This window comes from Myxocyprinus asiaticus, chromosome 1 (genome assembly GCF_019703515.2).
Source record: "Myxocyprinus asiaticus isolate MX2 ecotype Aquarium Trade chromosome 1, UBuf_Myxa_2, whole genome shotgun sequence".
In the NCBI taxonomy this organism is placed as follows: Eukaryota; Metazoa; Chordata; class Actinopteri; order Cypriniformes; family Catostomidae; genus Myxocyprinus; species Myxocyprinus asiaticus.
This window is the reverse complement of record NC_059344.1, coordinates 26,652,898-26,665,181: the sequence shown is the minus strand read 5'-3', so window position 1 is coordinate 26,665,181 and position 12,284 is coordinate 26,652,898. Positions and strand designations below refer to the sequence as shown.

Below are 12,284 nucleotides of genomic sequence, written 5' to 3'. Positions count from 1 at the left end.
CCTCAAAATCAAGATTTTTAACTTACTCTCTGTGAGGGATTGTAGGCCAAAGTTCTGTATTCTGATTCTTTAAAAAAAAAAAAAGAAAAGAAAAAAATAGGTAATGCTCAAAAAATGTGAATTGAGTTAAAGTTCCCCGTTTTCAAGTTGATTTTCATCATCTGAAAATAAAATCACTTGTTCACTGAGTTGCAGCCTCTGCGTGGAAAGTTACATAAAGGGGTTTTTACTGACTCTAAATGGCACAGAGTGGAGTAATCACTGTACACACAGTGGAGCCAGTACTGATACTTACTCGCTAATTCACAAGAATTGTAATCCTAAAACCTATTATTTTAAATAAATTATGTTACTGACAAACACTATATATTATAATATGTATGATATTGTAAAAAAAGAAGGATAATTTTCTATCCGTTCCGGAGTGGAACTTCAATAAATTGCCCTTGAAGGTCTCTGCGTTGTTCTGTCTTTTCTGAGCGCTGAATAAATCAATTATTGTTAATTCACACTTTTGATTCCGTTATTCACTTTATCTGACTCCAATTTTATATTAATCTGACTCCAATTTTAAATTGACCTCTAATTTATATTTAAGCTCTAACTAATTTCTGATCATTCTTTTAATTTAACATTTTTAGGTTATTGATTACTCTAAATCCTCTTCTATTCATTGTCCTTTTGATCTTTGGAGACTTACGCCGGCCATTATTAAATTACGTAAACCTCCCGAAAATGGATAGCCAGTTCCGTTCTTAGTCAGCGGTTGTAGGGTTAATCATCTGGTTTGGCTTGTCTCATAACCAGACGATACTGCCGCTGAGTCACGTACATACAGCTTGCTAAAATGGGCGGTGAGCAGTGACAGAGTCTTTAAATGGCTTTCTCCTACCCGGTTGTCCTGAGTGGTTTCTCCTATATTAAAGCTCCAGTATGGTCTACCCTGGTCTATTGAAATTCAAATCTTACCCGGCTGTCCTAGGTGGTTGTCCTACCTGGTTGTCCTGAGTGGTTTAAATTCAAACTGAGAGTCTTTAAATGGCTTCCTCCTATATTAAAGCTCCAGTAATGATTTCAGAGGAATTCAGAATAAATCAAATAATAACAATTTATTTGTCAGGTGGGATATAAAACATTGTTGCAGAAATTCAAATCAAAGCCAATTTCACATGATCAGAATAAACAAGCATTACTAAAAATAAAAGACAAGTCAAAGAAACATACCTGACAAAACTACATGCAGCGGTACAGCATGGGAGATCTGAATACAGATTCCCAGAACTTCATGCCAACTTTCCTTAAATATCTAGACAGAATAAACATTGTGTACCAAATGGTACTATCCTATGGACAATGAGGATTTGGGGGTGAATGGGTTCTTGACTTCCTGGAGTTTAACCTTGTTAACATACAGGAGATAATTTCAATTGTAGGTCAAGGAGGGGGATAGACCTCCAGAATTATGCAGTATTTGGCAAAGACCTTATAAGTTTGTTACCATTAGTTTTATCAACATGGGAAAGAGACAACTATACCAGTCGCACAGAGACCTCTTAAATGATATCAAACACATACAGTTGCATTCTTTGTTTTCATGATATTTGTTATATTTTTTACATATAAATCTTATGTCTTTGTGTTGGTCCAGAACTGTTGAAGGGGAGAAGGGGAGAGAGCAGGGGGGGCAGCAAGGTGATTTGCAATTTATCACACTGTGGTGATATTCAAGTGAAGATTTCAGCTTTGTAAAACAATCAAAAGGTAATTTGCAATTTATCACACTGTGGTGATATTCAGGTGTAGATTTCAGCTTTTGTGAGAGAGTTCTATGACGTTGATTCTCGCAGAGTTCTTTGACTTTTACCGGAAATGGCGCCTTTTGGTTGTAGACATTCTGGTGCCAGCCTTACAATATACAATATTGTGTTTATTGAGATATATTGAAAGTGTTAATATCAATTTCAATGAACCAGTGTCAATATTATCTACAATTATTAACAATAATTTATGAATTAGTTATGTACAAGGATGTAAGTAAGAATAACATTTCAACAAAATAATTCTGTGAACAGTAACTTGGTAAATAGACAATAGAGATCAAGGAGTGTGAAAGTGATAAATGAATGACTCATAAGATTCTACTTTCTATTGTTAGTTCAGCCTCTTTGGACATCCCTTTTTCTGTAAGATGGAAATATCACTTCCCATTCACTAGTCACACTGGACAGGGATAAGTACATGGTGTGAGCTGTTTAAATAACTTGAAGCCTTGTAAAGAAAACCCCTAAATGTGGTGGCGGTGGACACCTTGCAATAATGGCAGACATCTGAGATAAAGGGGAAGTTGCTTTCACTGAGAAAGATGGAGTAACACTGATGAGCTCAATGTGTTTGTTCTGCTAAACACCCCCAGTGCGCAGCATACAGTATGTTAGTAGACAATTCAGAAATTAATAGTAATAATGTCAATAAGTGAGTGCTGAGAAGTTAATAATTAACAGCTGACTGTATTTCTACTCCATACCTTATTGTATTCCATTTCCCCCTAAATTGTGTAAACTATGATGTATATTTAAGTGGTCATTAATGTAAAAGGAAAACATGAGCCAGTGGAGAGAATGCATTGGCATTATTTGTTTTATTCAGGAAGAAGTGAAAGTCACGTGAGAAGGTGATTTTATGAAGATGACTTTGTAAAGCACACAAAGTCTCCTAACCCTACACTGTAAAAACATTTTTGTCATGTAATCTAAAAACTGTCCTTCATGTGATAACATTGAAATGAACTGACTATATTTAAATTAAAAATATAATTTAAACTGACTAAATCAACCTGACAAATTGGTTACACCAGTGAAAGTAATTTTTATGGGTTAGATCAAATAGAAATAGATCCTTTAGATAACAATTGCAGGAAACCATTTGTTTGTGTGCCCCTTTCCATGAACCTGTCAGTGGTTTTCAAACATGTGTCTGGGGAATCCCAGGAGGCCACAAGGGGAGTCAAGGGCTCATCTGAAATGTTTCACAGAATTCATACTTTTTTCTTTTCTTTTTCTTTTTTTACTGAAATATTTGACATCATTACTATTTTATTTTTCCTTCTAAGAACTGGTTGGAAATTATGAGATTAGTCATTATTTTTTTATTCTACTGACAGCCTTAGTTTTTAACAGTATTTATTTATTTTTTTTTAAATAATGTAGGCCTATACAGCTGCTTTTATATTTTAGGAAGTGGGTTCCTTGGGAGGGGATCTTCATGTGGGGGACCTTGCATCAAAAGTTTTGAAAATTTCTGAATTAAAACACTATTTATTTATTTATTGAGTATTAGCTACTTTCCTTTTGCCAATAAATATTGTGTCACAGAATTACATCTAGGCTGCATAATTTCAAGATAGGCCTATGAATGGGTCTTTAAACAAAAAAACTGAATATAGCTACTTTTATATTTTTTTATAAGTGGTTCCCTTGGAAAGGGATCTTGGCATAAAAAAAATAGGTTTAACAATGGATTTCTCTTTCTACAGGATTAGGCCTACTTTTTTGAATTACATCCACGGATAAGTGAAAAAAAGCAAGTTAAAGGAATAGTTCACCCAAAAATGAAAATTCCATCATCATTTACTCACCCTCAGGACATCCCAGATGTCTATGACTTCTTTCCTTCTGCAGAACACAAACAAAGATTTTTAGAATAATATTTCAGCTCTGTAGGTCCATACAATGCAAGTGAGCGGTGACCAAAACTTTGAAGCTCCAAAAACACATAAAAGTAATTCACACGACTCCGGTCGTTAAATCCATGTCTTCAGAAGCAGTATGATAGGTGTGGGTAAAAAAAGATAAATATTTAAGTCCTTTTTTACTATAAATCTCCACTTTCACTTTCACATTCTTCTTCGTGCATATCGCATACCTACTGGTTGAGGCTGGTCAAAGGTTGAGATTTATAATAAAACAGGACTCAAATATTGGTCTGTTTTTTACACACAACTATCATGTCGATTCTGAACACAGATTTAACCACTTGAATTGTATAGATTATTTTCACACTGCCTTTATATGCTTTTTGGAGCTTCAAATTTCTGGCCATCGTTCACTTGCATTGTGAGGACCTACAGAGCTGAGATATTCTTCTAAAAATCTTCGTTTGTGTTCAGCAGAAGAAATAAAGTGATACGCATCTGGGATGGCATGAGGGTGAGTAAATGAGGAGAGAATTTAAATGTTTGAGTGAACTACCCCTTTACTGTACGTTTAGTTAGTTTTCTCGTATTTTCTCGTACAGTACACAATCGTTCTTGCAGTCTTGTTTTCAGCGACTTGCTGTGTTAGAGCATGCCCAGATGAATCAATAGTGTTCATGGAAATGTTGATGGAAACTGTTTTGCAAGGTGTGCATGACTTTGTTAATAATAGCCGCGGGAATTTCTCAACTCAACAGCCAATAGGACTCGACATAAACACGCTGCGTGTCATCAGCAGCACGCAGACATGGGGCGGGCTCTCGATTCGTATCATTTTCCTTTCGCGACAAACAATGAATAATCTAGTCGTGCAGACTCTCACCATAATAGCAGGGTTCCGAAATTGACCGGGTCCAGAGGAATGGCTCAAGCCAGCGATCTACAGGAGTTTGATGAAAAAGACTTGCGAGATGTGGTTTGGGTCAGAACGAGTGTTGGTGCTTCATTGCGGGCCAATTTTAAAAGGACGGGACGCAAAGTGGCTGTCAAGTTATTCACGGATGGGTAAACTAACACATATCATAAATCATAACGCCTGTGCCTATTGATATTGCACATGTATTTTTGTTCTCTTGCATAATAGATATAATGTTTATGATAGTGTGATACAAATGTAAACATAAAATACAATCAAATATTGCATTCTATTGGCATTTCAAAGAATAACTAAAGCCTTTTGTGTTTTCTGTTGTTTATGGTATCAGTAAATGGATTGATAGATTAAGAAAAGTACGGATGTTGGAACAGGTCTGTTCTGAGCAAGTACTAGTCCCCTTGGGTGTGTACAAGGCTCACTCTCTTGTTGGGCTAGTGTGGGACTGGATGACCGAGGGATCTCTAGATTCAGCACTGCATGAGGTGAGCATAAAGTTGGTTATACAATAATAGTTTGTTTTGAATATACTTAAAAAAATAAAAAAATAATAAATAATAAAAAAGACGTTAATGAATCACAGACAGGTGAGATGATGTGTCTGTTATCTAAAGCAAGAAGTGTGATAGGTTGACATGTTTTTTGTTCAGTAGAGGTGTGTTCACTCTCAGTGGAAATCCCCTGGACAGGGAAGTATCTAGTAATATAACAGTAGCCTACTAAAAATAGTAAAAACAAACTTTTTTGTTTTGTAGAGCACAACAGCATTCCAATTCAGCGGATCATCATTTTATTACCTGTTGTTAGTAATAGGGGAAACCAGAGCTAATTGTCACACAGGAAGGTTGTCACATGGGCTATATCTCAGTAACTGTAAGGTTTTAATTCAAAAGTCCAATTACACAAATGTCTGTTTTCTGTAGCTGTGGTTTTATATATATATGTATATATATTTTACCCTCTAAAATTAGAATAAGGTGTGTGTGTGTGGGCAGGATTACGAGGTTTACGTGGTTTACGAGGACTTTTTTTTTAGGTTACAAACTGGTAATTACAAGGGTATTATGCTATAAATGTGGTTTATGAGGACATTTCTAGTGTCCCCATTATTCAAATCGCTTAAGAAATATACTAAACGGGGGGCCTGTGTAGCTCAGTGGTAAAAGACGCTGGCTACCACCCCTGGAGTCACGAGTTCGAATCCAGGGTGTGCTGAGTGACTCCAGCCAGGTCTCCTAAGCAACCAAATTGGCCCGGTTGCTAGGGAGGGTTGAGTCACATGGGGTAACCTCCTCATGGTCGCTATAATGTGGTTCGTTCTCGGTGGGGCGCGTGGTGAGTTGAGCGTGGATGCCGCGATGGATGGCGTGAAGCCTCCACACGCACTAGGTCTCCGTGGCGATGCGCTCAACAAGCCACGTGATAAGATGCGCGGGTTGGCGGTCTCAGACGCGGAGGCAGCTGGGATTTGTCCTCCGCCACCCGGATTGAGGCGAATCACTACGCGACCACGAGGACTTAAAAAAGCACATTGGGAATTGGGCATTCAAAATTGGGTGAAAAAGGGGAAAAATCCACAAAAAAAAAAGAGAAAAAAATGTTATAAAAAAAAAAATTAAAAAAAAAAATAAAATATATATATATATATATATATATATATACAAAATGATATTTTATTGAAAATGTAAAAATGCAGAACTTTTTTTATGAGGGTTAGGTTTAGGGTTAGGAGATAGAATCTATAGTTTGTACAGTATAAAAATCATTATGTCTATGGAGAGTCCTCATAATGATAGCTGCACCAACATATGTGTGTGTGTGTGTGTGTGTGTGTGTGTGTGAATTCAGTCCTCAAAACTAAACCAAAACTTTAATATCATAATATTTTTGTGATAGCTTTTTGGTAATCAAGTGAACACTGTATAACAACTCTGGAATACATTCAAGCAAGGGTCAACTATATTGTGTAGTGTATAGTGTTCAGGACATTTTTTGTTGCCAAGACTTTAAGGTATGTAGCTACTAGCTATACTGAAATTCACTTTCAAAAATAAACTTGCCCTGAGAAATATTCACTGGAGTAAAAGTGAGCCCCGGTCTCCCCTATTACTGTCTGAAAAGACTCTCTGTGTATTCTAGCAGTCTTCTTCAACAGCAATCTAAAATATAAATGTTTGTGGAAGTAGAAGTTTACCTTATATTGTAATATATTTATTTTTTCTTCATTAGACCGACCTGTTACCAGAGCTTTCAATGGCTCTTTGTCTTCAGATCCTGTTGGATGTTGCTGAAGGTTTAGCTCATCTCCATGCCATTCCGTTACCTCATGGAGCCCTGAAAGCCACTAATGTTCTTCTCGACCAACACTACCGTGCCAAGGTATTGCCAGGAATTGCAAAAAAAAAAAAAAATAAAAAAATAATTACAAACGGGAACATGGACAAGCTTTTTTCACTTTGCAGTGTGCATGTTTACAATAGTGTGTATGTTTTATAGCTGTGTGACTGGGGCCAACATTTGACTATTACCACCTCTAATGGCAAAGGGCCATGTTACAGAGACCTGGCATATATGTCACCTGAAGTCATACAAGGTGCCGTTCCTTCTGTGGAGGCTGACATGTACAGGTGAGTTTTCAAAAGAGGGCAAAAGGAGATTTAAGGGTTATGTCTGAAGCCTTGTGCCTATGACCGAATCACAGTAGTGCTGATGTAAAGCGCAACAGTATCCGCTCACTTTTTCAGTCGTCTTGGTTCAAAAGTATTGTCCCCATTAATTTCTTTCACAGGGATTTCATAAAATCATTCATAAAAGAGTTCTAAGCCATTAACCAAACCCACAAGCTCCATGGTGAATCACAACATACAAACTTTACAAACTTTGATTTGAAGCATAAAAGTGTTTGAAAATTGTACAAAAACACAAAGGTACAAGACTGTGTGTCTTTAATGAGCAAATTAACCCATGAATCCCATGAAGCATTGCGAATGACGTATTCTAATTAAAAACAATTGGGAAAATATAAAACTAATGATTTATAGTTGTTTCTTATAAGTATAAAATCAATATAATCAAAGAATTTGGCAAAATATACATAAATAAGTAGCTTGAGAGTGTATGGAGACATTCACCATGCGTCATGGAAGTGGGCGGAAGTTTGTTTGATGCATTTTTCTGATTGGTGGCTTTGCCCCCTCAGGATCATGGGCAGTGTAGGTCTTCACCAGGAATTCCACTATTAAATAAGATTTTTTTTTTTTTATTATTAAGTTGAAATAATGTAAATTGATGGCTTCAAGAGAAGCATATACATATATAACATTTTGCCTATGGAAAAAATGTATACAATTTTTATCTTCCTGAACCAGACTGTTGAGCTCTGTTCAGTACAACAGCACTCTTGCTCGTGTGATATTGCTTAAGTAGAGATTGTTGCATAAGACTGATAAAAAAAAAAAAAAAAAAATAGAGAAATCTCTATACAGTGCTCACATGCACTAATTTTGGCTTTGTCATGCTTTCCTAGTTTTGGGGTTCTGCTATGGGAAGTTTTGAACAGAAAGCGTCCATGCGAAGGTATGTTGATGTCTCTTAAATGTGTCAGGCTGTGAGTATGAATTACTCAGTCATCCATTGGCCAAAGTAATCTCCTCTACAATTGATTTTATACAGGTATTGATCAACTTCAGACCCAGATGCTCTTTGCTCAGGATAAGCTGGAGCTTGGTATGGGAGTTGACCTAATGACCCCTCAAAATCATGCCCTAACCCAGCTCATGATTACATGCTTGAACACTGAACCAAATAAACGCCCATCAGCTGAGGGTTAGTTATGAAACTTTTTATAATAACATAAATTAGATTTATGTTATCTAATAAGATCTGCTCATCAGTAACTCTTTTTTGCTTATACAGAATGTACGGTGGTTCTAAGGACAGCGTTGGCAGCAGTTGAGCCACAGACTTTCATTGAAGCTGTTCTTCATATGAAAGCATACAAGGTACTTGTCTAATGATTGATGAGCTGAACTGTAGGTGAAACGATTTATTGGTTATTCCATATGCATACGTTATTCTGAATACAGTTTGCATTTAATACAATTATGAAGAATTTGACAATTGACTGACTGTTTTTTGGGTGGGAATGTTTAATTGTCTTTGTGTCTGTGTTTTTGTCTTTGTCACCAGGAGAGGAAGCTACTGAGCTGTAAAACCAGCTGGGTGTTCCCTGTTGAACTACATAACATAGAGGTAAGACAACTGGTGTAATCTATTTGAGTAGGTTTTACTTGATTTATTTATGTTTAATTGTTTTCTCCTGTTATATGTTGGAGTTGTTGAGCATTTGGTATGCAATATTGTGCTCTATGTGGATGAATATAACACTTACATTTTGTGAATACTGAACCTTGACTCTCTTTTATGACCAGCTCAACAGTGGTTTTAATGGTACCAAAAATTGGACTTCCAAGGTGATTCCAAGGGATGAAACTCCATCACAGATTCCCAAAGTGCATGCAGATGGAAAAGTCTCTCTGCCAACAGCAGCAAAGGGTTGTCTTCTTGTTGGATGCTGTAGGGGTCAGTGATCTCTCATCTGGTAACATTTTGGAATCATTTTATCACTTTGCTAGTAAAAAATGTCTCACAATTACTTTGTTTTCTCATAGATACAGGAAAAAATTCCATCCAATCCGGTAGCTCTGGCAGCGATCTTGGTTTCACTCAGATTATTGGATGTTGTGCAGCACCCCAGAGACAGAGTCCTACGTCTTTAAGGTCCCCGTGTGTTTCTCCTACAACACTATTTCGGGGTACCCCGCAGCACAATGCTGGCAACCAGGGTGAGAAATTAGTTCCTTCTTTGGTATATTCTAACAGTATAATGAGGTTTTGAATCCCTTTATTTCTCTCCATTTCTTTCCTGCACACTTCCAACTTATGAGTTTGGACCAAGAGCATAAACAGGCCATTATTGCTTACTTTAAAAGTAAAATGTCTGCTCTATGTCAGTCTGAATTACATGATTTTATTTTGATTGATTTATTTTGATTTTATTTTATTTTCTGGAGGAACTTTGTGTCCATATTCTAACATACTGTAAAGCAAAACTAACTGATCATAGTAAATGTAATAGTTCTTGTTTGTGTTGTGCCTTTACATGTGCACAGTAAGCAGTTCTGTGGGACTGTCCTCACTCAAATTCCTGAATGACCATCGTACTAATGCCTTATCTGTGTCCAGTGTGTTTCCTCCCAAGATGGTTTTAGTTATTCTCAGAATTAGTCTTGTTTTGTTCATTTAAATACAGTGTTCTGGGGTTAAGAATCACTAGTTGTGTGAATTCTACACAGCAGAATGCTAGTATTTAGTATTTTGTAGGGTTTATACTGTAGTCTTGAAGAAATTGGTTAAGAGTGAAGGCACAATTTTGGTAGAAATGTTTATCTGACCACCTCCACAACACCACATCAACTCCTACTTTACATTATTACTTCTGTAGCCCAACCAAGTAGTGGTGAGCAGTGAGATGACAAGGAGAGAGCAGGTCAGACAAGACCAGAGAGCTAATCATAACAGTGGGCGTTTACCGTCAAGTCTTAAAGGAGAAGCAGCACCAAAACTGAGCGTTTCTGACAGGGTCAGAAAGAGGGTGGAAAATGATCATGTTTTACAAATATATTACTGTTTTTTGTGCAAAGAACTGTACCAACATTATAAGTGAACCTCAAGGAACATATTCAAATAATTTTTAAAAAGCATGTCATGTAAAAGAATCAGTCACCCAAATGAAAATACTGTCATCATTTTGGCCACATCCACACTAATACATATTTGAAAATGCATTTGTCAATGCTTCTCATCCACACTATAACAGCTCTTTTCTCCACCGGAAACGGAGACTTATGAAAATGCTCTCCATTACTGTATACTTTGGAAAATGTTGGTCTTCGAGAGTTTTCGAATTTAAACAGGTTACTGTGGACGTGGTCTTACCCTCATATCCTTCCAAACCTGTATGACAGACTTTCTTCTGTGGAACACAAAAGGAGATATTTTAGTGAATATCGCAGTCTGACTTTTCAATACATTGGCAGTTGAATGTGGACCCAGAAGTGTATTTCAAGTATTCTGAATGCATCTAATAGATACTGGTTAGAAACAGCCTGAAACTTAAGTCAGTTTTCACTGAATCACTATTTACTGACATTGTATTAAAAATTGGATATTCATTACAATATTTCCATTTCTAGTTAATCTATTGAAATAAGTAACTAAAAACAGAATGAGGCTCAATTGATCAGATTTGCTTGACAAGCGCTACACTCTAAAGAGATAAAGTCAACGAATTATTTTAACATATACTCTAATTCTTCCTCTTCAGTTCCATGTCATCTGTCTGCGGGAAGGAGCTGTTGTCGACTCTTGCAGGAGAGACGCGAGAGCATTGTGCGCTGCATGACTGAAGGACGACTCAACAACTTACTAGATGTGATGCGGGCTCAGCAAGCTGTGACCCGTGAGACATACGAGATCATCACTGGTGCCCTGACCTTGACCGAACGCACTCGCTGTTTACTTGATATCTGCACTTGCCTCGGTGAGAATGTTGCCATCCTGGTGGCCACAACTTTGGGTCTAGTATCCACTGACAATAGTAAAAGAGTGCATAAGTGGCAGGCTGGTTAAGTTGTGCCCAACAGACCTGCACTTTAATATATACTTAGTTTTCTATCATGTTGCAGTTTGCATTTTACTCTTGTTTGGGGTGCTCTGAAGCAGAAATAAAGGGAGGTCAGATTCTCTGGAATGGTGTACTGCTATGCAGTTTTTAGATCTAAAACAAATCTCATCAAATTATCACCCTTTATGCAGGGTGTTGCAGATTTCATTGTTTCCAGTTTCACTGACTGAAGGGATTAATCCAGTGCTTTTTAACATGATGATGTTCTGTTGAAGAGCCAATTACTATTTTGATTACATTATTTTGTGTTTAAATGTCAACATTCACTCTCAGTTGCCATTAATCTTGAAGCAGTTGTTTGAGATGCTAATAATCAATTACCAGTTTTCCTCTTCTGTGCTCAGATTTCACATTTATTCTTACTATCACCACATTTATTGTGTGAATGTTTTTCTTTGTGTACTATGTATTATGAAACAATGTTGAATGTAGTATGATATTTAGACTTTAAAATTGTGCATGTTGCACAACAGGATCAGTAGTTTCTGATCATAGTGTATCTTGCAACAAGACATTTTTTATTATATTTCATGGAATAAAGTCCTAATACGGACATAGCATGCCATGTACAAAACAAGAACTGAATAAAAGATGTGTTAAAACAAATATGGTGTCTAGAGTCACTATTAAATTAACCTATTTTAAAAGTATATAATATATAATGAAGTAGCTTTACCAGAGTTTACAGTATGTGGCCCATCAGCATTTGACCTAAACTCTTATGTAAGATCCACTTTGTGAAGGATGGTTATTACTGAGGTAAGGCCAATACCATGCTACATACCACCTCACAGACCCTGTCTAATTGCATGGATGGTCTTTACAGTGGTTTCATTTAGTGAGTATGAAAGCCCCTTGGTGTAAGTCTTTACTCATAGTGTAATGTGAGAGGGGACAATGTCCTTATAAGTTTG

The 12,284-nt window shown here is 36.8% G+C and overlaps 1 protein-coding gene across 1 annotated transcript; it reads left to right on the top strand.

Annotated features, from left to right (window-relative positions):
* Positions 1-4,530: 4,530 nt before the first annotated feature.
* Positions 4,531-11,970, top strand: LOC127412981 (receptor-interacting serine/threonine-protein kinase 2-like). Its single transcript, XM_051649782.1, has 11 exons — positions 4,531-4,756; positions 4,957-5,110; positions 6,855-7,004; positions 7,122-7,252; positions 8,152-8,201; positions 8,298-8,450; positions 8,541-8,626; positions 8,814-8,876; positions 9,056-9,206; positions 9,296-9,469; positions 11,011-11,970. The coding sequence occupies exons 1-11, from the start codon at positions 4,614-4,616 to the stop codon at positions 11,313-11,315; spliced, it is 1,560 nt and encodes a 519-aa protein (XP_051505742.1). The 5' UTR covers positions 4,531-4,613; the 3' UTR covers positions 11,316-11,970.
* The last annotated feature ends 314 nt before the right edge of the window (positions 11,971-12,284 follow it).